Source organism: Cygnus atratus, chromosome 2 (genome assembly GCF_013377495.2).
Source record: "Cygnus atratus isolate AKBS03 ecotype Queensland, Australia chromosome 2, CAtr_DNAZoo_HiC_assembly, whole genome shotgun sequence".
Taxonomy (NCBI): Eukaryota; Metazoa; Chordata; class Aves; order Anseriformes; family Anatidae; genus Cygnus; species Cygnus atratus.
In genome coordinates, this window is record NC_066363.1 from 11,576,154 (window position 1) to 11,602,066 (window position 25,913).

The 25,913-nt window shown below is 42.4% G+C and overlaps 1 protein-coding gene across 2 annotated transcripts in view; it reads right to left on the reverse strand.

Moving 5' to 3' along the window:
• Positions 1–25,913, reverse strand: part of ADARB2 (adenosine deaminase RNA specific B2 (inactive)) — a 306,450-nt gene that overhangs the window by 80,072 nt on the left and 200,465 nt on the right. For both annotated transcript variants that reach the window (XM_035564316.1, XM_035564317.1), the window contains one exon: positions 17,031–17,938. In XM_035564316.1, the coding sequence (XP_035420209.1) occupies positions 17,031–17,938 (908 nt within the window). The remainder of the gene's footprint in view (positions 1–17,030; positions 17,939–25,913) is intronic.

Genomic DNA, 25,913 nt, shown 5'->3' on the forward strand with positions numbered 1-25,913 from the left:
TGACTGGCAGAGGTTGCTGAAGACTGGAAGAGAACAAATATCAATCCTATCTTCAAGAAAGGCATGCAGGAAGATCTCGGGAACTTAAGGCCTGTCAGCCTCACCTCTGTACCCAAAAGGTGACCAACTAAATCCTCCTGGAAAGCATTTCCAAGTACAGGAGGTACAAGCAGGTGATTAACAGCAGTCCACCCTGATTTACGAAGGGGAAATCATGTTTGACCAATGTGATGAACATCTACAATGAGGTGACTGGGTGGATGAGAGAGAAGTGAATGTTTTTTGCCTCGACTTTAATAAACCCTTTGGCACAGTCTCCCATAACGTTACCATAGACAAGCTGACAGTGTATGGGTTAGATAAGTGGCAGTGAGGTGGATCGAAAACTGACTGACCAACCCAGCCTGGAGGGTGGTGAGCGGTTGTGACGGTGTGCCCCCACTTCCACCACAGCACCTGGTCCGAGCAGAGAGCCGTCAGTGGCAGCTGTGATGGATGTGTCCTGCTGTGATGGCTGTGTCTGGGATTCAGGGGAGACTGAAGACAACCCAGGGCTAATTTGAGCAATTTTGAGCCAAATTTAAAAGAAAGTCCAACTAAAGGCAAATTTGGAAGAAGCTAACATCAGTATGCAAGTATGACCATAAATCCATCATCTTACCCCATAAATAGTGAGCAGCCCTAGAGACCTTTGAGCTCTCCTGACACAACAGTGGGCTTCATACCAGGACTCACTCTTGGGCAGCGATGCTTCGTGAGGTTACTTATGCAGATTGGGAGGACCCTTATCGCTACTGATAGTTGGTAAGCATGGTAATGTGCTGTAGTGGTGCTTTGTGATCACGCTTTATAAATTTAGCTAAGTAGCATAAAGGATATAATTCAGCCACGGTGGATTCAGCCGTCCCTAGGTTCAGGTTCAAGTTTAGAAATCAAAAAATATATTTAGAAATCTCACTGCTGACCGTGAGCCAGCAGTGTGACCTCATGGCAAAAAAGGCCAAGAGCTTCCTTGGCTGCATTAGGAACAGTTGGCAACAGGTTGAAGGAGGTGATCCTTCCCCTCTGCTCAGCACCGCTGGGGCCACACCTGGAGTGCTGGGTCCTGTGCTGTTCTCCCCAGTGCAAGAGGGAGATTTAGATCTTTCAACAGCAGTCAAGGAGAAAAGAAAGCTAAAACAAATAAAGTAATCACAAGCTGTGGCAGCAAGATGCAAAGTGCTGCATTTAGCACTACTTTTGGTTTCTTGCAAAAGTTTCAAGTTGACAATATCCCCTTAAACTACAAAAGCAAAACTTGCTGGTGACACAACCAGTTCCATTTTTTTTTTTTTGTCACCTTCTCTTTAGGCCACTCAGATATCTGCATTGGCATTAAAAAGCCATTATAAGCAATTTAAACTCTGAATTGATCCTGCATATGTTCAGGTCCTCCTCATACGGCCTTTCAATAGTTCTCGATTCAAACTTCGAACAAGCATCACCCTATAAACAGAGGAGATAATTATGCTTTATTGATTAGACCCTCAGGGTATGAATGGAAACCAGGCAGCTATTTGAGAACAGCCATCAATGTGGTTTTTAAATTGCAGTATCTCAGTCTTTTCCTTTCCAAATAATCCTTAAATGTGGTCCTCTAAAATGGAAACCTGGAGCCAACAAAATTTTGCCACTGGCTTCAGTGGAAAACAATATGTCAACGTAGATTCACAAATGGTGATTTTATATGTTTCCCACAGGCTTGTTCCCATGTTATCCGCTCAGTTTCCACCCAATACTGGCTCAGAGTCATCTCCTGGAATATCACCCACAAAGCTCTCAGATGCATTGCAGGCTATCCCTGTCCTCTAACACACCTCACCCCCCTAGAAAAACAAAAGTCCCTGTTTAATCCAGTGTCAACATCAGTTTTCTTCAGTTTTGCTAAAGTAAGGGTTTTAGCACCTGCCACACCTCTTCCATAACAAATGTACCAAACTGGACTCATGAACAGACATTTCCAGCTGAAACTGTAATCAACAATTTCTCAACCTCTTGCTTTTTGCCAGTTAACACCCCCAGAAATTAGGACCAGATGCATTAGAAAAAAGGGAGACTTTAGTAATTCCATGTCTGAATTTATCCTGCTAATTGAGAGAAGGAGGAATAGTTTTGTTAACGATTGCTAATAGTCCCTTAAACTGGCACCACACTACATTGGAAAACAGTGACATTGTTCACAGCTGTTACAGGAATGCACTTAAACTCAGATAGTCAATTTTGGGGTTACCACCATAGGTGGATGTAAAACGCACCTGATCCCCTGGCCCCACCATTCAAGCACTGAGATAGCTGAACTCATATTTTCACTTTCCGGTCTCGTCCCAGCCCGAGATGTGGGTTCAGCCTCTCCATTTGTAGGGAACACATTAGAGTGCGCTTTCCCTGGTTCAGGAGGGCTGTGTCCCAAAGCCTAACTGCGCTGCCATTTTACTTTGCTTCTGGTTGCTCCCTTGGGGATAGCTGCCTTGTCCCCCATCCTGTACTAGCTTGGGTTTCACTCACTTCTACAAAGCCTTCATTTTCATATTGTATAAATAGAGACTGAGTGTCTCAAGATATCTGCTGCTATCACATATAGTTGAACAGTCTCAAAGGTTATGAGGAGCAGCAGAAAGCATGATCACAGAAAGCTAATTTTGCTAGGAAAGCAGTCTGAAAACATGCACGGAAATCTCTTCTGCAGAAATATTCACATCACACAAATAGCTGCTACCATGAAGGGAGATAAAAAGATGGCAAACCTCTTTGACTGCTTCACTGGCCCTCCTAGCCCCTGCACTGCAGCAGCGAAAAATGTCTGTTACTATATATGTCATTAAAGATATCTGTAATGAGACTAGCTTTGGACTCACAAGGCAAATAGTCTCTTGTAAACTGTTTTAATTGTTTTAAAGGCTCTTTTTTTCCATGAAACCCACAGTGAAAAACAACAACAACAACACCCACGAACAATTATTTAAACCCAGAATTATCCCTGTAACTAAATGTACAAAAAGGCTGAATGATACACAGGGCTTACCTCCCCCGGTGATAAAATGAGAATGACCTCTGGGACTTCATTTAGTTTCCACCTCTCCTGAGTTATGAGCCACTCTTCACTCCTAAGGTATAGCCCATATCTCACTCAAACTCTCAGCTGACCACAAAACCCCCTTCCAGAAAAAAAATAATATTACTCTTCCCTCAGTCTGCGGAGGATTACCCATGTCATGGGAAGCTATATTATTGTCTTTAGTGCTGCTAGGAATTACTTTCAGGATGTTTCAGCTCATTACCTCAAGTCTTCATCAGCTATTTTCTGAGCGCAGTAACCTTTGTGATGCAGGTACTGTATATATCTACGGTATCGATTCTGTTTCTCCTGCTACATTACATGCAATACATGTAAACAGACAGTGGTGTTTCACTCCCGGCTAGCAAGGTGCAAAACGGTAACGGCTCCAGCAGCTACAAAGCACAGATAAAACCTTGAAGTAATCAGCTGAACTGTCATGGAACTAATGCCATGATATAGTGGAAGCAATTATTTGTACTTATATATCTTACGGTAAAATGCGATCGGTGCTTAAACAATCCTGTTGGTGTTGTCAAGGACGCATTTAGCTTCAGATGTTCCCCTCTTAATCAGTAACTAGTTATTAATTAATTAGATAGTGATCACGGCTGTTTTTCATACGCAGTTGAAGTATTATTGCACTTGATTTTGTGCCTCAGCACAGATCATTGCTAATTTACTGCACGTGCAGTTGTGTTAATGTGCTCTAATGCAAACAATTATCACAAGGACAGGGCACCTAACATCTGACCTCAAATGTTACGGAATTGTTCTCACAGCTGCTTTCTTATTTCCAGCCCCAGCCTGGATGAGGAGACCATTCCCTGTAATGGGAGTGTGAGAAAGGAGACTGGAAATCAGCACCAGGGAATTAAGGCTGGGGATTTTGGAAAGCTGCGTGTGACACTGTCAGGGCAGCTTGTGAAGCAGATGAGTGAAGTAAGCAGAAAATGCAGCAAACTGAGTGGTTACAGACTGACAACAAGAGGGTGTCTGACTGTTCTTGCTTGTCTGCTATGCTACAGGTAAAGATGTAGTAGTCCCCTTTTTTGTGTGTCCCAGCTTTGCAAAATGCTGAATTCTAACACTGCCTGTAGAGAACAATGTATTTGTTAATGGCTAACAAAGAGCAAGTTCTCTGTCCTCCTAGGATTAGCAATGCTTAGTTATGCTGGCTAAATAATATATTTTTCAGTAGATACCAACAGGGTCATGAGAAAAACAAACAGTAGCAGAAAACAGACTTTATCTGAATTGCATTTAATAGGGCCAGAAGCAGTGAGCTAAGAACATTCAGCTGAAGTAGTTCAGTCAGAGATAGCTAAACTTTTTACTGTGCCTATTTAAATAGAGAGGCCTGAGCTGGAGATTAGCCATTTATCAGCTGCATGGCGGAATGAGAAACAGCTGCAACATATTTTGGGGTAAGTTTGATATTTTATTCACTACAAATCCACAGGTTCATATTCTGCTCTGGTTTACGCCTGTGGAAATGTGGTATAACAGCACTAGCTTCCCACGTTGCTTTGTGGTCCTGTGCCCATATATATCAGAGCAAATTTAGTTTATGTTGGCTCAGTTAATCAAATTAATTTCACAACCACATAAAGGACTTTTAATATTTCTAACGTTAGCAAGTGTAGATGCAAAGAAATAAGCTCCCAGAATAAAAAATGTAGCATGGGCAGCAAAACACAGCTCCCAACTACTAGCAAACATGTCCCTGTATGTACCCTGCAGCCCGTCAGTAGGATTTCACTTCAGGGCTGTGCAATAACATGAAGTTTCCCTCCCAGACTTTTTTTTTTTCTTTTTCTTCCTGATTTTCCACCAAAGGTGAAAGTTTTGCCCCTCACCCCCAAACCCAGCTCGCAGGTCCTTGACGGAGCCATTTCTACATTTTGAACCTTTATTCCTGACCCCACCGAGTTCCCCTCGCGTCTGAAGCTGGGAACAGGCAAAACAGCTGCTCTCATCTCCCCGCTGACAGCTTACATTTTGAAAGGCTGGAAAAAAAAAGGCTGCTAACCTCACCAGTATGAGTGTTTAATTTGTTTGGATCAATTTCTGTCAAAGGCAGCCTGGAAGCCTTTTTTTTTTTCTTTTTCTTCCCTGCTTGTCTTTGCAATGTTTCTTTCTCTGCTGCTGATCAGTTCAGCCTCACTGGCGTTCAGCTGGTGACCTGTGGATATCGAGGGCTCCCCAGATATCTGCTTGATTGCTCAGATATCTGCTTGATTTCAGCTCATTTATACGACAAGGCTGCTACTCTGCCTGCAAGGACTCTTGCTTTGTAGTTTGGCTTGTTGGCTTGATTTTTGATACATAAAGGACAATGAACTTCTTTTATGTTTTTCCTTCTCCCTCTGTCTCTCTCTCTCTCTCTCTCTCTCTCTTTTGAGGGAGAGCTGAAGATCTCTCCAAGTTCACAAATGTCCGAGAAGCTGCGGGCAGATGTAAGATGTAAGTTTTGGAAAAACTAAACTCATTTTAGGTTCCTGCCTATTCATAGAGACAAGGTTTCAAAATATCAAAGACCAGCAAATCTGACAGGCAGATTATTTTCTTTTTGATGAATACAGGATTTAAAAGGAAAATTTATGCACTGTAGCTTGCCAGTGTTTTGGGGAATGCTGTTCTGTTCGTTTACTCCTGCCAGTGTTCTCCAGAACTTGGTGACAGCAGCAGCCTCATCCCTCTTTTATTTTAATTACCCTCAAAGGCAAACTGTAAAACACACACCTGAAGGTTCTTGCCCTGGGAAAGCAAAGGGCATCACCTGTTATTATGATTGTGACCAAAAATATTACACACACATACACACACACAAAAGAAATTTCTTTCTACTTGAGGCTTTGTATAGCAATGTGAAATGTCTTTCAAAACTTTTTTTTTTTTTGTGAATTTATGGGTAAGATAATTGGCTTATTTTAGAAATAAAGAATTTTTTAAGAGGTCTTGCTGTCTTCTCTGCTTAGGAGCCAGAGCCTAGAGAAAGGACAAATAGAATCCACAGATTTCTCTAGCCATGCCAAGATACTTGCCAGAATAAAGATTGCTGGTTAAGACCATATAGCAACTCAGAAAAATGTGCATGAATTATAGTCAGAGGAAATGTGCTGTGGTATTGAAGAAGGTGTATTTATTAAGATGATCACAAAATGGACAAAGATATCTCTGTGTTAAGAACTCATGTCTGCTATTCTGCTAATGTCCACGTAACTCCATATTACGATATAGATGTATTACGATATGCTAAAATGAACCTTCCAGCGAACCCCCAAGTAATCCAGCACTAAAGATGGACTCCAGGAGAGCAGGGCTATTACCAGAAGTCAATATTGGAAAGTCATGACAATCAGGCTACATTAATACAATGTTAGCTCCCTCTGTGGATTTAAGGAAAAGATGCTGAGTTGCCCTATGCTGAGGGAAAACATCCATCCAAAACGCAGCAAAATTTGACAGTGTTGTAATGTTTTGCCAGTCCTGGCTGGGAATAGCAAAACTCTTGGGCTGAGCTGCAAGCTCAATGATCCATATGATCCACAGGTATGTGCGTGCCAGGGCTCTTCTTTTTCTTTTTTCTTTTTTTGGGTGGGAGCTGATAACTGTCTTTAGCATCTGTGAAAGTGTTTTCCAGAACTGTGACGCTTATGAGACATTCCTCTTCTCTTCACGTTATCATGTTATGAGCCACTATTAGCATTATTATAGGAAAATATCTTCGGTGAATCATGCTGCTATTCCAAGTGGTACAGCAGCTAACTGTTGGCTCACAGGACAGCCATTTCCATTTTAATATGGATTGTTCATACACAGGCACACAAGCTTCAGTGTGGCTCTGATTTGTGTCTTCTGGGGTGTATCAGTCAGCTCATCTGCCCCCTTATTGCTGCCATGACTATGAGGCTGCAAGGAACTTGACTTTATGCCTGCTGTGTTGTCAGCCACTGCTCCCTTTTATTTTCTAGCTCGTTGGTTTTTGTTTTTGTTTTTGTTTTTTTTTGGCTGCTGCATGTTGATGGCCACTGACTCACTGACTTGGTTTGTAGAGGGTTTCTGGGTAGCTTGATCAGGTTTAAACATGAACATTCAATTCCTGCATCTCTCTTGGACACTGTTTCTCTGCAATGACCAGGACAACCAAGCCCTAACAGTTTAACCGTGGTACTATTATGAACTATTGTTCCATATTATGAGTGTACATGGGTCATTAGGCACAGAGGGTTAGAATGACTTGTCTGTGTGTATCAAGGAGACTGGAAGAAAGGAGGGGGCTGATTCAGGAGTAATGAGTTTATTCTCTGATATCCCTGAGAGGATTATTCCTTAAAAGTATAGGGCAGAGTTGGTTTGGATAAAAACTAATTATGAAACAAGAAATGAAGCCAATGCTTCTGACTTCACCCTCCCTGCAAGACCCTGGAGAGTCACATTATTCATTGTGTTTAACCTAATAAAGCAATGACCCACATAGGAGGGAAGGGAGTGGATTGTAATTATTTCTGTGAGTAGTAATGTCCAGTTCAGAGAAGATGGTCTAAAAATAGGAACTCAGCAATGAAATGACACGAACGGAAAAACCTAGAAACCATGGGACTTCTAGGCTACTTCTCTGAAGAAACTGAAACACATTCATTTTGTTCATTCGAGTTTGTTTGTTTAAAGGAATACTCTCCTTCGACCTTTAGTTTTTAGAGGTGAAGTACGTAAAGGATAAAACAGCACACAAGGAATTTATACAGCAAATCAGTGTGGCTTCAGTAGCATAGGTTCATTTGGGTGACATCTCAGCATGGCACTGATTTTAAGGTACCATTGTCTGAATTCAGGTCTGATTACGTGACTCGTGCCTGCAGTAGATGTGATGACAAGTAGGTTAAGAGCAATCATGGCTAGGTGATTTCATATCAAATGTCTTCTCCAGCTCAGAAGGTGAATAGGAAACAATGCTTAGCTTGCTTGAAAGTAAACACTGATTTATCAATTAGAAAACCAGAAAGGATGAAAAAGCAACATGATTTGTCTAAAGGCAATATTGACGTATTTAAGGTGGAGGAGGAAAGGTTCACAGACACATTATTTTATGTTTCTTAGAATTCAGCCTAAGAAGCTGATGGGTATCATGAGATATAGAGAATATTGATAGTTTTCATTGAATAAAACTTTATGATAAAAGGAGGCTGAGAATTTACCTACTACTCTCATTTCTATTTCTCAGGAGTTCATAAAAATATTTTATCTTAACAAAAGTTCACATCATGTACGCTGCATGTTAAAAAAAAAAAAAAAAGAAAAAAACAAACACCTTGCTCTCATAAATTTTGCTCCCATCTGAGCAGCAAACACTTGTGAGGAGTTCATATAAAGAAAGCACTAAATGAACATCAAATGGTATTACTTTCTAGACGAGCTTCAGCCAATTCTCTAGCTTTGTTTGGTTATATAAATAGCTGAACATATAAAGCACACATAATTTTGTATCCATTATAACAAGTCTGAAGTCTGTTGTGTCTGTTCTCACCAATCCTAAAATTAAGTTCTAATTATATTCCATATTGAGTTTTATGGTATGCCTATTATTTGGTATGTTTGCATGTGTGCAATAGCACTCTGCATGAAAAGTTTAGCTGAGATAAATGGCAAGAGAAATGTTGTTTTTCTCCAAAACTACTATACAAATGCAACGTTGTACTGCATTTACATGGCAAGGTTTTGGTAGCAGGGGGGCTGCAGGGGTGGCCTCTGTGAGCAGAGCTCAGCAGCTGCCCCATGTCAGATCAGAGCCTGCTCCAGCCGGCTCCAAAAGGGACCCACCGCTGGCCAGAGCTGGGCCATGACCGTTGCTGGTTGGGCCTCTGGGAGAGCAGAGTTAAGAAAAGGGGAAAAAAAACTGCTGTGCTACAGGAGCTGGGAGAGAGGGGTGAGAAGCAGCCCTGCAGCCCCCGAGGTGAGTGCAGCAGGAGGGCAGGAGGTGCTCCAGGCACGCAGCACAAGTTCCCCTGCGGCCTGTGGAGAGGCCCCTGGTGGAGCAGGCTGTCCCCCTGCAGCCCATGGGTCCCACATGGAGCAGATCTCCATGCTGCAGCCCGTGGAGGAGTCCCCGGTGGAGCAGGTGGATGTGGCCTGGAGGAGGCTGCGGCCCATGGAGAGCCCCCGCAGGAGCAGGCCCCGGGCCGGAGCTGCAGCCCGTGGAGAGGAGCCCACGCAGGAGCAGAGGGGCTGGGGGTTGCTGCCGCCCGTGGGGGACCCGTGCTGGAGCAGTTTGCTCCTGGGGGATGGACCCTGTGGTATGGAGCCGTGTGGGAGCAGGTCTTGAAGAGCTGCTGCCTGTGGGCAGCCCCCGCAGGCTCAGTTCGGGAAGGACGGCATCCCGTGGGAGGGACCCCATGTTGGGGCAGGGGCAGAGAGGGACCGAGAAGGAGCAGCGGGGACGAAGTGTCATGGACTGACCACAGCCCCCGTTCCCCTGCACTGCTCAGGTGAAGGAGGGAGAAGAAAGTTGATAGCGGGGAAGGTGTTTCTGTTTTGCTTTTATTCTCACTGTCCTAGTCTGTTAGCAATAGGCAATATATGATATTAATCTCCCTATGTTGGGTCTGTTTTCCCTGTGACAATAATTGTTGAGTGATCTCCCCGTCCTTATCTCAACCGTTGAGCCCTTTCTATCGTATTTTCTCCCCATTTTCTTTGAGCTTCTTTTTTGCTTCCCAGCAGCATCACCAGGGACCACAGGCTCTCCACAGGTGCCCAGGCACCCCACTGCCTTGGCCTTCTCCTGGCACCTGGCAGCGCTGCCTGCCACACAGCTGGCACCACAAGAGGGAGGTAGTCATCGTAAAATGGATGGCAGTGGCTGGCTTTTGATCCTCCGCGCATGGAGCGAGAAACCTGTTTGAATAATTAAGGCTTCCTAGATGTGACTACAGATAAAAATAGAGAAACAATGCGGTTTTGGCATGAGCGAAATGCTCCAGCTCGGGCAGAGAAGGCTTTGCATGGAACTCGACCAAAGAAAAATTCACTCCGGGCACTTGTATTACAGCTCCATTTAGCGGAGCAGAACAACCATGGCTCGTATTAAGTAGATAATAATGAAGCATCATAAACAATGTCAGGATGCGAGTCCAGGACGAAGCAGGAGCTTTAATGAGGTCCAGCTTGCCGGGAGCTTTTTGAAGTGTCTCTAGTTCAGTTACAAAGCCAGAAAGCAACAAAGGCGACTCTGCCAGCTGTGAGAGTATCTGGTTTAGGAGGAAGTTTTATGTGTGGATGACACCACGCTGGGATTCAGCTTTCATGTACTAACTAGCTCTGCTCATTGCTGGAGACCTGCATAAACTCTCTCCCCATAACATGTTGCACAAATAATAATTCTTCACAAATCAGATCCATGCCATCGGCTCCCAGGATAGACAAGGCTGGTTCATTGTGGTAAATAGCAGAAGCTAGCAGGGTCCTTTCTGCCTATCGCTAGCCATATTTAATAAGCAATCTAGGCTGTGAAGGGAAGAAACGAAACACTGGTTCTGTGGCAGTATCGATGGCACGAAGTATTTGCAGTTACAATAAAAGAGCAGTCAGCAGCCAAGTCAGATGGCTAAATCAGATTCACCCTACTCTAAATGCACTTTAATCACAGTGGACTCTTCGGATTCCTTGTAAAGGAAAATTGGATGTTTTTATTTTTTCCTTTTTTCAGAGGAAGAAAGGATTTAGGTTGTTTATAAACTTAAATTTATATAAATATACACTTGAGAAAAATGTCTTTATGCCTTGAAGATTTTTTTCCTGAAGATATAAAAATTAGTTTTTCACTTCTGTAAATGGAGAATCAGCCATTCATTAACTAATTATCAGCATTATTATGGCTCTAACTATTATTAGTTAGGTAAGCAGTATACTTTCACCTCTCTGTCAGAAGCTTAGCAGAACTCAGGTACTCTGAAAGCCCCGAGCACGCTCTGCGTCACATAGAACTTAAAGATGAGTGCAGAGGAGTCCTTTTGGGGTGATGCTGGAATTATCTATGGGCAGGAGGGAGCAGGGTTACAGGGTACTGCCACTGAGGAGCAAAAGAGAGAGGTGTAGATGGGAAGCCTCCCAAAATGCATCCCATGGCACAGACGGGCTCCTGCTTCTCTTGGTGGTGTTTGGGTGGAGATGTATATGCTGTCTCCGGTGCTTGTTCCTGCAGCACCTAGCCAGACAATTGTTGATGCAAAGTAATGTGCTATTTTGCAGTGATGACTGTACCTCATGTGCAGACCCCTTAAAGTGGTTGCACTTATGTGTTGCTTCTGTAAGAGCAAGAGATTGAAGCCCTTGCTACCCTATTAATTTGTTTTTTCTGATTCTGTGTAGGTGGCCCTTCAGCATCTCCCTTTGATCTTTGACCTTTTTAATATACATTAAAACTTGGTAATTTCTTCATTTGAGACTCTCACTGTAATGTCTATGGGGCAATCATCATCTTTTATGTTAGACTTATATGAGGGGTGCGGAGGTGGTCCTAGTTCCTCAACTGTGAGCCTAGAAGCGACTGCAATCTTATTAGCAGCCAGGAGAATAATAACAGTATCCAGTGCACTAACGCTGTGCCTGTAAATATATATATATATAATATATATATATATTTGCTCTTGTTTTCCTTAAGAAACTGTAATCCTATAAGTGTCTTGACTGCCTGTTGCTCTGATTATAAAAAACAGCTTCCCCCACCTGCAGAGTCAGAAACAGATGGTTGAAAATCAAACAATATTTGTATTGCAGAGGCATTTCTTTGGTCCCCACCATTTCCCTTTCTCGCATCTCACTGTCAGGAGCTACACACATACCTATCAGCTGCTTCTCTTTGCATGGTAGGAGACAGAAACAGCTATAAAAAATGTACTTGGTCACTCCACGAGACAAAGCTCTGCACATAAACACACTGGAACAGCTTATCAAAAGTCACTGTTAGTTCTGTGCTGTCCCTCTTCACACCAGAGTCAAATCTATCACTGCCATCCTCAGCACTGGCTTAATTGCAACACAGGTGAGAGGGCATGGTAGCAAGGAAGTTGGCAAATTAGGATAGTTAGAGAAATAAAGTGAAGGAGGCAGGAACAATTGATACTGAATGGAAATGAGGTGTTTTACAAGCCAGAGAAACAAGCTTTTGGAGGGAAGCAGATAAGAGGCATGGGGTACAAGGCTTTCCTTGACATGGTGTTCGCTCTTTCCATGACATTGTTCACGGAGGTGATACTGTGGTTAGCTGGCAGGAGGCTTCAATCTGCACAGGGTAAAGAATCAGTGCAATGTGAATACTAGATTGCTCTGGTCTGCAAATGGCACTTGTGAAAAATGGATTTAACTGGATTTAAATGGTTAACCTTACTTACAGAAGGAGAAAAAACTTTGCATCTTTCTGATGACACAAATGCAAGTCACAACGAGGCTTCATTTAAATAAATAAATTTGCAAGGACTGCTCTGCAGGCTCTGGATGTGAACCAGCAACAGCAGTGTTAAGCAATTTCAAAGCAGAGTGAATGTGATTTTCACACCTATTCGTTTTTAATTTAGGTCCATTTGAAATCCAAGCACCCCTCTATTATTAATTAATGGTTTTGCTCTACAGCAGTAAGAATGCTGTTTAGACTGAGTGAGATAGATTAGACGGACTGTAAGATTAGAAAAACAATCTGTAAACTGGTCAGATGCAGTTGGGGGTCACCTTGATCTCCTGAAATGAGTGCACGGCACTCAGAAAGTCTGGGAGTGTGAGCGCAGATATCTACAGTGCAGACTCATTAGGGCTGGCTGGGTCAGCTCTCCTCGGTGCCATCTCCCATTCTGGATTACAAGAATATTATCTAACAATGTGGGGAGAAATAATTGTCAGACTTCCATAAAAGCTGATAATTGAAGAAAGTACATACCATTTGATAGACAGTTTGAGTTCAGACCAAGTATGCTAGGAAACAAGGAGCAATTATTTAGTGACTTAGAAAAGGCACACAGTGGTGCACTGTACTTTCCATTCTCATGACTCACTTTCTCTCTGCTGTTCTTCATTAGTTTAGCAGCTCTCCAGGCTCCTCCTTGGCAACTCTGATCAACATGGTATGCCCAGTCCCAGACCATCAATAGTATTTATCTCATGCTTTGGTGGCCTAGCACAGATAAGATATCTGGTTTGAGGAAGAACAGTTGCTGGCAGATTGATGGGCAAATCTTGTGATCATTTCAGATGGTCCTTTGATAATCTCAGCTACCTCCTATTCACCTTATACACGTTCAGGAGCTCGGAACCCCAGCCATCGTTGTACGTGTACGTGAATCACAGAAGTGGATCAAAACACTGTTGAGGACCGCAGAGAAGCCACAATTTGGATTATATTATCTTTAAAATTTGAGTTAATATACATTTTTTTTTCCTGGTGTAAAGCGTGAGGTATTGTTTATTTTGGGGTATAATTTTGCAGTCATGCCAAACACATAGTGGAACAATCACAGAGAAGAAAATCAGAGGCAGAGTGATATTCTTTTACAAAAACACCGGCAATTTAAAGTGCTCGAAATTTCATGGTGGGTTTTCAGCATTGGCAGGAGAGGGGGCAGGGGAGACAGCTGAAGAACCAAGTTTGACTCAGTTGCCCCAGGGAATTCATCTATTTCTGGCTTTGCTGTTCTTGCATTTCTTTGTTTTGCCTGAATCAGAAGAGATCAATATGGCAGGACTTTACATCTATGCTCTACATTTCCTGGCGGTTCCAGAAGCCTCCTGTGTAGGCAGCACCTATTAGGACAGACTGGAGAAAACAGGGCCTTTTTTGACATTTTGCCTTGAATCTCCCTTGGTCAGCAGTGAAAGTGGCTGTCAGGCTGAGAGCATGCCTGAGGGCCAGGCTGAGGAACACCAAGTCCCCTGGGAGCCTTGATGAGCCAGGCACAAATGTCGATGGTTGGAGTTCCAGCTGATAAGAACATGTAAAATTTTTGACACTTCCTTGGACAAAGTCAAATCCATAAGTTCAGCACAGCTGGGCTACCAGTGTTACGAGGTTTTTGGCTTTTCCTGTTTCCAGTCAGGCTGTGATCACGAAAGGCCAAATTCTGGCCTCCTATATATAGCCACTGATAACAGCAATAGGAACAGGAGCAGAGACACACAAAGGCATAATATTCTTTGGGAAGGACAACCACAGAGATAAACATATGCCTGTATTCTACAAAATATTCAAAATATGGGTGAAACTGATCTAGTTTTCCTGTCCTTACTATCCATGAGTTAGTTATCTGATATCGTAATAAATAAGATGGAGCACACACACACACACACGCACGCCCCCCCCCCCCCCCCAAAAAAAAAGAGTGGTGGCCGCATAGGAGAACAGTTACTCCTTGTTCTGTGAAGAAATTAAAAACCCCTAATATTTCAAATTCTGTCCCTAAGCTGTTTGAGTTTCAGAGTGCTTTCATGCTCTTAAATAGATTTGGACACAAAACAAGCTGAACTTACTAAATGAAAAGTAGGCATAGCTTTGAAAATGTGGCTTGAAATGTGTCCTTGAAAATATGTTTCACAGAAGATCAGAGAGATAGGAAGGAGCTGAAACAACTTTCAAGGCAGCTGGTTCTGACCACAGCCCAATGAGAACAACACTCTTTCCAGTACAGTTACCACTACTTCGACTGACAAAACAGCCAGATGGACTGACTGAAGCAGTGAGCAAAGAGCCACTTGATGAGATGCTGCATAACGCAGCCGGAACAAGTAGAGATGCTTCTGTATTTAGTGCCCAAGGAAGTCGGTGGAAATACATTTGCTGGTGTCAGTGGAAGTTGGCTTCCAACATAACCGACTATCACAAACTCAGGTTTTGTGTCATGGTCGCTATGTGTGTTGATGAAAAAAGTTAGTAAGGAGGTCAGAAGAAATCAGTGTTAAGGCTTCTCTCAATTAATGTGCTGAGTGCTGGCATTAAAAGTGCCTGACTAATCTTTTAGTTGAACAAAACATAACCATTTAAAAATACTGACAGAGAAAGTTTGATGACTCCTTTTCACTGACGTTTATACTTTCAGAACGGTGAGAAAATGAAGGTAAGGAGGTCAGAAAAAGATGAGAGAGAGAGAGAGGGAAAATATACGATGAAGAATGTGTTGTACAGTGAACAATCTGGGATCCAGGTAAGATGCGATATTTGGATGGAAGATATCAAGAAGCCAAGTAACCAGGAAATATTTGAGAGATCAGGAATCAAAGCAGTGGTACTTGTCCTGCAGTTTCAGAATATGAGATAACAACTTATCTGTTGATGAATGCATGGTATTTACCTGCTGATCCACCCAATGAAGTTCACTGAGGGCAGTAAAGCAGCCAGTAGTACATGAATAGAGATTCCTCTTTATATCCAATTGCTGGGTTTCCATGGGGAAGGACAGGCATGTTCCTCAAAACAAACTTTTTTTTTTTTTTAAACCAGAACTAATTAAGACAGGAGACAGCATGGAGTTCTCAATTAAATCTCATCCATACTTCAGAGGAGTACTGAGAGGATAGAACTGCCACGTTGGCCAAAGCCTCCAAAATGCCTGCAAAGCAGTCTGTGAAGATCACTTCAGTTCTTAAATTATGTTAGTATCCCACTTGTACAAGAAGTTTATAAACCAGAATTAAAGGGAAGGAGGTGGAGGATTATGATGTATTTTAGAATTTCTCACATTTCTCATGTTTCCTTTTTGGAAACACAGGTCACTAGATAAAATTCCTGGGTTCTGTAGGCAATCATGTCACATAAAGAATTCATCTCCTATCAAACTCGGTCTTGCTAATGAACATCTTTACTAACGTTAATGGAAATTGCTACTAACAATTTGCATTTACACACTACTTAAGGATCTTAAAGTGTTCTTTCATATAATATGCCCATTTTTTATTACAGGAATATTGGATTTAAATGACTTGCCTAGGGTCTCACAGCAAGCCAGCAGCAGAATAATTCTTAGAGCTCCCAGTGCTTTGCAATAAATCCTGGACATTAACAACTCCCTTCAGAAAGGGAGCTTTGTGGTGGTAGATCACCTCCTGGTGCTGGTGGATCAAACCTTTTATGACAGTGGAAACAAACCAAGAAATCACTTGAGCCCATGTAATGCTTCTCAGTGTCTGCAAATCCTGGCTTCCTTTGAACCTAGAAAATTGACACAAGTCTGAGTAATGCTAAGATAGCCTTTGGCATATAACCAACTATGAAATTTTGATGTCCTAAGCGTGTACCTCAGATCTGTATTTTCTGTATGAATACAGCAGTAATATCTACATTTATTCCAGGAAAATTTCAGAGCTTTCACCATTCCCTGTTAGAGGCACATTTGGAAAAAAAAAAAAAAAAAAAAAAGGAGGCAAAACAAAAAATGTAAGACTATAAAAACCAAAAATTCTTATCTTTTTTAGTGACAGAATTGTCAGGAGAGTTTGCTCTAACAAAGGCACATTCCATGTCATTGCTATCTCCTCTGGATGGTGCTGTCCTCAGCAAAAAATAACTCTAAAAGGAGAATATGGGACATCCCTTTGTTTATGGACCCACAGCAAGAAAGAGGCAGCATTACAAAATGACCTGCTTTTTCTGCATGTGTCGATGTTATCATTCTCTCTACCAAATTGAAACGTTGACATTTTGCCCTACCTTCTGCCCCCTCATCTATGCCTCATATGGAAAGGGACGGCAAATTGTGCCCAAAGATTTTGGATATGATTTTTAAGCTTTTGCCTGTGATACATGGTTTTTTCTATGAAAAGGGAGCTATTTTGTGGCACGGCTCTTGCTATAATATCAGAGGAACCATCTGATAGCACAACAGCAGTAACAGCAACACCGATCGCACTAATTGAAAGAGTTCCTCCAACGTGGTGGTGGCTACCCAGGAGCTCTCACCTGTGGCAAATGGTGACATTTACTCCTGCTGGGAATGTGGCTGGGCAGCCGAATGTTAAAGAGGGCCTGCAGCGCGGCCTGCGCTGCTTGGCCCTTGGCCAGCTTCTTGCTACGTCCTGAGCCTTCAAATGTTCTCCCGTCCACTCGCACCGCCATCACAAAGCTCTTGATGTGCTGCTTCTCCACAGTCTCTGACAGGCAGACATACCGCAGGCCTGACCGCAGCTCATTTAGCAGCACCACTGGGTTCTTCTCGCTCTCCGCTTTGGAGGCCATCTTGTGCCTGTTTTGCTTACCATGGCCCATTAGGTCCAACGTATGGCAGAGTAAGCGCCCGTGGCGATAAGCGGTGGAAAGCAATTCGTTATTAACTGGGTTATAGACTGAAAAGTCCTCGCTGTGTGTGGATGGTTCGAACTCCTTGAACAGAGTATCTGGGAAGTCTGCCTGATCAGAAGTAAAGTCCGTGGATGGGTTGATGCAGTTCCCCATGGCAAAGTGAGCTTGGCAGGCATTGGGGAACTGGACAAATGACTTCAGAGCTAGCTCCGCAGCACGCATTTTGGCTTTCTTTTTCGTGGGCCCTGTGCCTTCAAACGTAAGTCCATTTACTTCCACAGCAACAGCAAAGACTGGAGCGTGTACTGGACCTGTCTGGGAAACCATTTTGTATTGTAAACCTGGTTTAAGTTCATGTAGCTGGACCAGAGCATTCTTTGGTGTCACTGACCATGAGACTTTCTTCCAGATGAGTTGGAGTTTGCAGAAATGGCCATTATTGCCATCCTCTAAGGGTCTTTTTCTCTTACTGCTAGGTGTTCCCCCTCTTGCCCTCTCATTAGAGGGTATTGGATGATCCTCCAGGTTGCCAATGTTTCGATTTTCCTTTACTTCTGCACTGCTGGTACCTGTCAGTAAAGAAAGAAAAAACCTCACATTACAGTTGTCATCAGAGCAGCTGACATCATGCCTGGGGCTGGAAAAATAGCCAAAAAAGAAAAAAGAAGTTAATGATAGATATCCTTGCTTGTCCTCTTTTTGGCTGGTTTCCTTGTCATAGCACAGATTCTCTGCATGTCCTGAATGATTATTTGTTCCTAAGGTCCTACTTCTGTTAGTCAATAGCCTCCTGTTTTAAAAAAGATTACATCACTCAAAGATAAAGTATAACTGATGCCATGTGATTTAAATAAAATACTCTATTCACACTGGATAATTATAGTGAAAAGTGAATAGTTTGCAAAGCTCCCTAAGGCTTTTTTTTTTTTCTATAATCCATGTGTGCGAATACTTATGAACACATTATTAGAAATCAGAAATGATTCACAAATGAATCACAAATAGAAAAATGGGCAAATGCATTGAATAATTTATTTGCTATGAATACATTGACCAGTTCTACTCACACCATAGGTTCTTTTGTTGCTAACATCACAAATCCAGCTTAAAAAATGATCAGAAAGACATTCCTAGCATTTGAAACAATAATTTGGTCTGGCCTCAGATTCCAGTTTAATAAATGAGAGTCTTTCTGTCAAGTTCAATTGCAGATACTCTTAGCTCCTGCATCAGCAACAAATAATATTGCAAAAATTCTAGGTAAATCTAAATCAGAGAAGGAGAAGCCAGAGCATCATGACGGGAGTGATTGCTGTTGTAAAGGATGATCTATGTCAAAGAAAGCAATGGGAGAGAGTGACTGCTAGGAAGCACTACGGTGATGGGGGAAGGGGATGAAATGACAATGGGGAGCTGTGGGGGGAGCACTGCTGCTGTTGTGCCAATGAATCACACTGCTCTAAACTACTCTTTTGCAGTGCTTGTGTTGCTCTTTGCTATAGCAGATGTATGACTGAGAATGGAGATTCATCTCACTGATGTCCTGAATGAGACAGAAAATGTGCTTATATCTAAATAAGCGTCATAGAACATTTCTGTCATTTCTGATGATTTTGTTTAAACGTATTGCATCTCTGATGCATCCCCCAGCCCTCCTGTGCCTTGCTTGGGGCAGAGACCAAGTTGGGGAAGTAAACATGAATTTAATCAACCTGTGAAGCAACCCATCCCTGGAGCGATGCACCTGATCCCTTTCAGAGCACTGCCTGGCTGCCTGCTGCATTCCAACCAACATTGCTCGCGGAGCTTTTTCCATGTTTTGTTGTCAGACACGAGCATGCCACCTGTGCAGGATGCATGAGTCCCAAGCACAGGGGAGGTCCATAGAGGACCTTTCTGCAAGGACCTTTTCCCGTTTCTGCAAGGCCACGGCCATGTTCGGCTTCCTCTCTACCCTGATGTACAAGCTGGCTGCAAGGATACAAGAGGTGAACAGCCGTCTACGCCTCAAGGAGCTTCTGCTGGAGCAGCGTGTCTTTGCTGCAGCCCAGTCTTAGGCTGTGCTGACAGATGCACAGGGGCCTGCAGAGAATTATGTGGAACCAACCATCATAATTAAAAACCTCCTTTGTGTCCTGATGAGTTGCACTTTTATCAAAAGACTTTTTCTCATCAGAGTCATAAGGCTGCACTCATGCAAATTGTTCCACAGCGAGCAGCTCACTGCTTGGACCTGAATAAAAATCCTGGCGTGACTGCATGTGTGAGAGCCCATTTGCAGGGCTGAGGCTTTCGGCTCCCTTTCCTGAACACCCTTGGGTGCTCACTGAACTTCCAGCCTGTGTTTGTGTCTCACCAACGTTACTTGCTGAGCTCCATATGTGTGCTGAAGTGCCTTGCTGAGGCAGAACACGGACTGAAAAATTAAGGTCTTAGTGACTAGTTAATTTTTATTTTCTAAAGCTAAGGGGAGAGAATGAAGACAGGTGAGGAAGGAAAGAAAAAGAAATACATAATAGAAAAAGAAAAGTTTCATCACTTGGCATTCAGCTGTATAAAATGTGACATCTTTAAACCAGCCTAACTGGAAATAAGACATTTAAAAGGTCAGATTAAGTAAGACACAAGGATAATGTGGTCTTTTCTCGTTGAGGTCGCAACACTATTTATGGAAGTTCTGATCTGAGGGGGAAGGAGACGCCAGCTTTAACTTTGCTCTATTTGCCTTGGCAGTGACTTCGGCCAGCCATTTATTTTCCACTCTGACTGTTTCTCATGTTTCCACTCATACTAAATACACCTCTTTGCTTGCTTGCTTTTTTTTTAGAAAAAAAATAAGGTGAAATATTTCAAGCAGACACTTTTCTGAAGGAAGTGAGTTTTATTCAATGTTTCACAACTCCTCTATCCTCTTACCTAGCAGGTTTTTACAGACCCAGTTATGGTACATAATGATATTGTAGTCAGGAAGCATGACAAGAAAGATAGCTTGTGCTTCACACTGTATTCGGGATTGAAAAGAATTTGTATTGATTACGCACCACTGAATAAGAAAAGTCAGGGGTTATTTGTGTTTGTAATTCTTACTGTATTTTTTCCAGATGTTTTTTTTTTTTTCTTCTTTCATAGTCAGAGCACCATAAATTTGTGAACAAGAATGTGTGACCTTAGCATCATACCTTAATCACAAAAATATGGCAACATAAAGTAAACATTACTTGTTTGTCTTATACTCAGTATGTGAAATTCTTTAGCCCAGCTTTTGGCCAACAGAGTGTTTGCACTGAAGCAGTGAAAAAATGCAGTGATGTAAACACAAAACTTCTAGATATTAGGCACAGCAGATAAGTGGACAGGGCTAGGCGTGTGTGAAGGTGATGCATGGTGTGTCTTGGCCTAATCACAGTGAAGGAAATCCATGCAAGTGTCCCTACAGACAACCAGATTTCTGAAGGACCTCATCCTGAAACACCAGGACGCAGCTCAGTTCTTCATAGACCTCAGTGGGAGCTGCAAAAGTCATCGCATCATGTAAAACAGAAGCAACCGAAACTCTGTGAGTGCCTCAGAAAGCCCGCAAGCCTGATGGACTTGTGTGATATCTGGCAGCAGCCGGACAACGTGAAATTACTTTATACTTTCAGGTATCTTTGAAATAGGAGGTCTTTGAAATGTGCCTTTTATGAGACCTCTGTATAGCAGACATGAGATTACCTCTCTAATGGTGGCACATGTACTTCTATTGTGAAAATCAGACAAAGCAGGCAAATGACACCAAACTACATAAGATAAATACAGTAAGCAGCTGTAATAGAACAATCACAAGCAATTTTAGAAATGAAGAGCACTAAAAGGAAAGGGGTAAGTCGAAGGATACACACAGGGAAAATGCAAAACTGTGGATCATTTTCAGCCCTGTTATCTCTTGTAATGTCTTTGCTCTTGAGTTCCCCAAACACATTCGCTACACATTTGGAAGTAATTATAATAAAATATGGTTCTCCAATGATGAAAGGTTGGAGAATAATAAAATTGTAAGGGGACAGAGTTAAAAAAAAGGAGAAAGAAAAATATTACATTTTTTTTGGCAATAGATTCTAGCCTATTGTGTAAGATCTCAAAAAATAATTCTGCACTGTAATATGTCCTCAGATAAGTTTATTCATTGATTTTTGCAGTTTTATAAGCAAGAGGAGACATTGCAGTCTTGTATTTGCTTCAGTAATTGAATAGGAGAGAAGAAAGCAGTTAGTGAAATGTATTTATTTATGCACTATTCCTCAATCTTCTGTCTGCTCTTTCATGTTTTTCTCCTTTTGGTCATTATGCACAGTAGAGTTAACCTAGAGAGTCTGCATCATCAAGAGCTTTTCAGAACTATAATGCATCACTAATAATGACACTGCCTATGTCTCTGGGTCATAAGGGCTCTGCAGAACTAGCCATCCGATACTCCACGCTACATTTGAAGAGATAATATTGTTCCTGTTGAAGGTTATTCTGCTGCCAAGCCAACTTCCAGGGCGGATGGGAAAGCAGAGGTAGTAGGTGGCATCTTCACTCTGGCTGGCATCTTTAATATGAATCACAGGGGGCAGTACATTATTGATAGGCTCTGATATTGAAAGAAAAAAATTGCAGTCTCTGTAACATAGCAAAATTCTGATTCAACCGATTTGTCTGAAACAGGAAGTTACTGCTGTTAGAAATGTTTAGCAAACACAAGATTGCCACCAATGCATGTTCCACAATACAGGTAGGACTTAATTTTTGTTTTCCTGTGTTCTGCATTTTAATGTCTAGCCCCTGTTTGACCTGCTTACCTAGAGTATGCTTTTGCTGTTCATCTACATTACATTAACTGCAGAGGTTAAAAGAACTGACCTCCATAATTCCTGGCATACTTGAAAGTGAAAAATTTTAAATCAGAAGCAGTAGGTATGAACCTGGGAGACAGAGCCACGATACCTTTGTCCAAGGTCAGCTACTACATCAAAAGTGATGTAGGGCAGTTTTCCTCTTGCAGGCGAGATGACATTTTCATACACATATTGAATCCATGACAGAGGTTTGGGAACTCTTCTGCTGGGGATTTCTAGGTTTATACTATTGACTTTAGAATAATAAACTTGTAGATAACAACAGAAATCACTCCTTCTTCTCTTAGATGCAAGCACACAGACATCTATTTTAAAATCTTCATGAAAGAAGTCATTATGGTAAGTCTACTTAAGGGAAACCAGCTCTGATCTCTCTGTTGCAGCTGTAGCCCTCCTCACCAGCTCACAGGGCTCAGGCTGCTTAAAATGATATTGCTAGGATTTACTGGTGTGTAACACCACTCTGAGGAAAACATTGCCTATGCACAAAAAGTACGGGATTTTGCTGAGTTGAACTGGAGACTGAACATTTTTGAAAGGTGTTTGCCATTGCCTGTGGCTGTTCCAGCCACAAGTTGGCAGTTTGTCCACCACAGTCAGATACTGAAGATGAGCTACCGAGGGTGCACGGACAACTACGTTTGTCTAGATGCCAGCATTTAGAAACAATGCCCATCCTTGGCCTCTGATTTATATGCCATCTCAAAGCTGGGATATATATGCTATTTTCCACACCGTCCATGCTACTGGTAATATGTAAGATAAGGGGAGCATGAAGGGAAGAGGGAGAGGTCATTTTTGAATAAATAAAATGAAGATACTCTACTTTTCTCACGTTACTGTCTGAAATAACTGTGAAATCCATGCATCTCTGGTACAACTCTCACCAGTTAGGGAAATTATTCAAATGACCTGACTTTGATGATGCTCACACTCTGATGCCCTATGTCCAAGTTAGCAAATGAGCATGTGCAGCAACAAACATGGGCAGCCCCGAGCAGAAATGGATTTAAGTACACGCATGAATCTGGACCAGACTGGAGCTTAGCTTTAAGCACGGGAGAGATCTGAAAGGGGGCAATGGATACAGTTTTCGGAACAAAACCAGGGCATTGGTTCTCCTTTGTCTGCTGGTGTGAGACGGCCTGGGGCTTTTCTTGCTGGAGGAGGGTGTTCCCTGCATTCTGGGAAGCATGATCCTTGCTATATCTCAACTGTGCAATCTGAGAAGGGATTTGACCAAAAGGCTCATAACCGAACATGCTTCTAAACACTGAATCGTGGGCTGGGACTCATCCCATATGACTTTTGCTGTGTCTGAGATCCTTACGTTGGGAACCATCACCATCAGATCTCCCTGCTGGCACTGAGAAGGGTTATATGCACCAGAAGGGAGCTGCACCACATCTATGCATTTGGCACCATTGCACAATGACAGCCACAGGAATCATATGCTCCTGTAGACCCCAGATTTATGAGTATTTGTGTCTAGTGATGGTCTGCCTTGATGTTGTAGCATAGTGTGGATGGAATGATTCAAGATCAGGGACAGGCAGAGGTCTGTAGCATCATGAAAGGCAAGGAGGCAGTGAACGGGGAATGATTATTCACTGTTTTGTACAATCCAAGCCCTAGAGACAGCAGACTTGAAACAACAAAAGGGTGAACTTCTTGACAACACACAAAATCGCTGAACTCCTGCTCCTTACTGTTGTTGAGATCAAAAGCACCAGTGGGCTCTGGAGAGGACTAGACAGGTCTGTTGGCGTATAAGAAATACGATGAGTCAGGTGCAAACTCCAGCTGAGTAAATTCCTTGCTGGGTGCTAGAAAGATATACTGAGGCAAGGATCACCCTTTAAATGTCCTTTTTCTCAGTGCATCACTAACAGCAAATGTTGAAGACAGCATACAGAGCTAAACATCCTATTTCTAATCCCATATGACAGTTCTTACACTTTTAGGTACATCTGACCTCTGGGAATGAATAGGGTGATTCTTTTCTCTCATGGTCAGGGTAAAGTCTTCACTGTAGAGTGACTATTAGCCTACCCAAAATGCCATTCCAAAGGTACCTAGGGCCTTCAGTACATTTTTTCAGCATTAGTTTATGGATCATAAACCACATTAGTACTGTCTATATGTTAATAACCACCAGTTTAAAATGCACTTGCAGTTAACCTGCCATGGCTAAAGAAAACCTAAAGGAATGTGAAAGAGGATTTGAATCAATTTCAGCTGGTGGGACTCTGCCTACTAATACAGGACAGTCTGGGCAGGGTGCTCTCAGAGGATGCTCAGTTAGCAGGGATAACCCAACCACTGCTCTACCTTCCTAGCATTCTCCTAGGTGTCTGTTAAATTGTTAACACAATAGAAGGTTCCGCCCATTCAGAGCAAATCACTGAAGCTCTTTACAATGCCTAATTAGTACACAGGTACCTGTGTGCTATAGAAATTAGTGGGATCTGTGCCATTATACCATTATACTAGAAGTGAACAGTGAAGTATGGATGACTGTAAAGTAGTTCATCTTTGTCTTTTTTTTTTTTTTAAGATTCCTAATAGTAACACTTAAAATGTGTTGTATACGCAAAGAAAGAAGCTGTTGTCGTTATCACTGGAGTGAGTGTTTGACCCAAGAGAGGATTAGGCACAGTGTTCCTGAAAACAGTGAAATTTGCTATTTTTTTTTCAGAAAATGTAGCTTACCCCGTCCATGTGAGCTATTTTAAAGCCAGCACAGGCTTAGCTTTACAGCAGCAATAAGAAAATGGTGTTACAGTGTTTGGCTTGTACAAACTTCCTACATTACCTAAAAATAACTAAGTGGCACTTTTGGGAAGCATTACGCAGGAGGTGCCTGCACAAGCTCATCATGTGCATAATATGTTTCCTGTGTGTACTCCTCGTATCTCTTCCTGAAAATGTAGCCTCCCAGGGACCAATCTGAAGGATTTTCAGGATTTTTTCACCTTTGCTGAGGTATGTAAAAACCTGCCAGTCCCCCTGCAGCAGTACAGTGTGGTGTCCATTTGATCCTCAGCAGCAGAAAGTAGAGGGCTGTGCTCAAAAGCTATTACCCTTGTGCTGCATCATGATCAAACCACAGCAGATTAGCAACAACGGGGGAAAAAACATTCCTCCCACCCACTGCCTCTAATAGGGCAACATATCAGTGCGTGTCTGGCTGGGAAAGAAGCCCATCTGGTAGGTGATACTAAAACTCAGAGTTGTTCATTTGGTTCAGAAAACTTCCCACCTTTTTTTTTTTTTTTTTTTTTTTTTAATGATTCAAGATATGTTACAGTAAGCAGGGCTGGGTAACACATACCAGTTGCTTCTGGGTGATAAATGGGAGGGCTTGCTGAGGGCTATTCAATCCTAGGGGCACACTCCTAGGCTGGTGGTTGTTTCGAAGACTTCACATCTCCTTCCAACCAAGCAGCGCTCCCATCCAGCTCCACAGCCACAGCACCAGGGGTATCAGTGCCTTTCTTGTAGTGCAAGTGCCCGAGAGAATCCTGTGCTAATTTTGGGGTTACATCTAGTTTGTTTAAGCCTGGTTAAATCTCTTCTCACCTTCTCAACTGATTTTTTTTCTTTTTTTTTTTTTTCTTTTCTTTTTGTTCCCCAGGTCATATCACCAAACTGATGGAGAAAA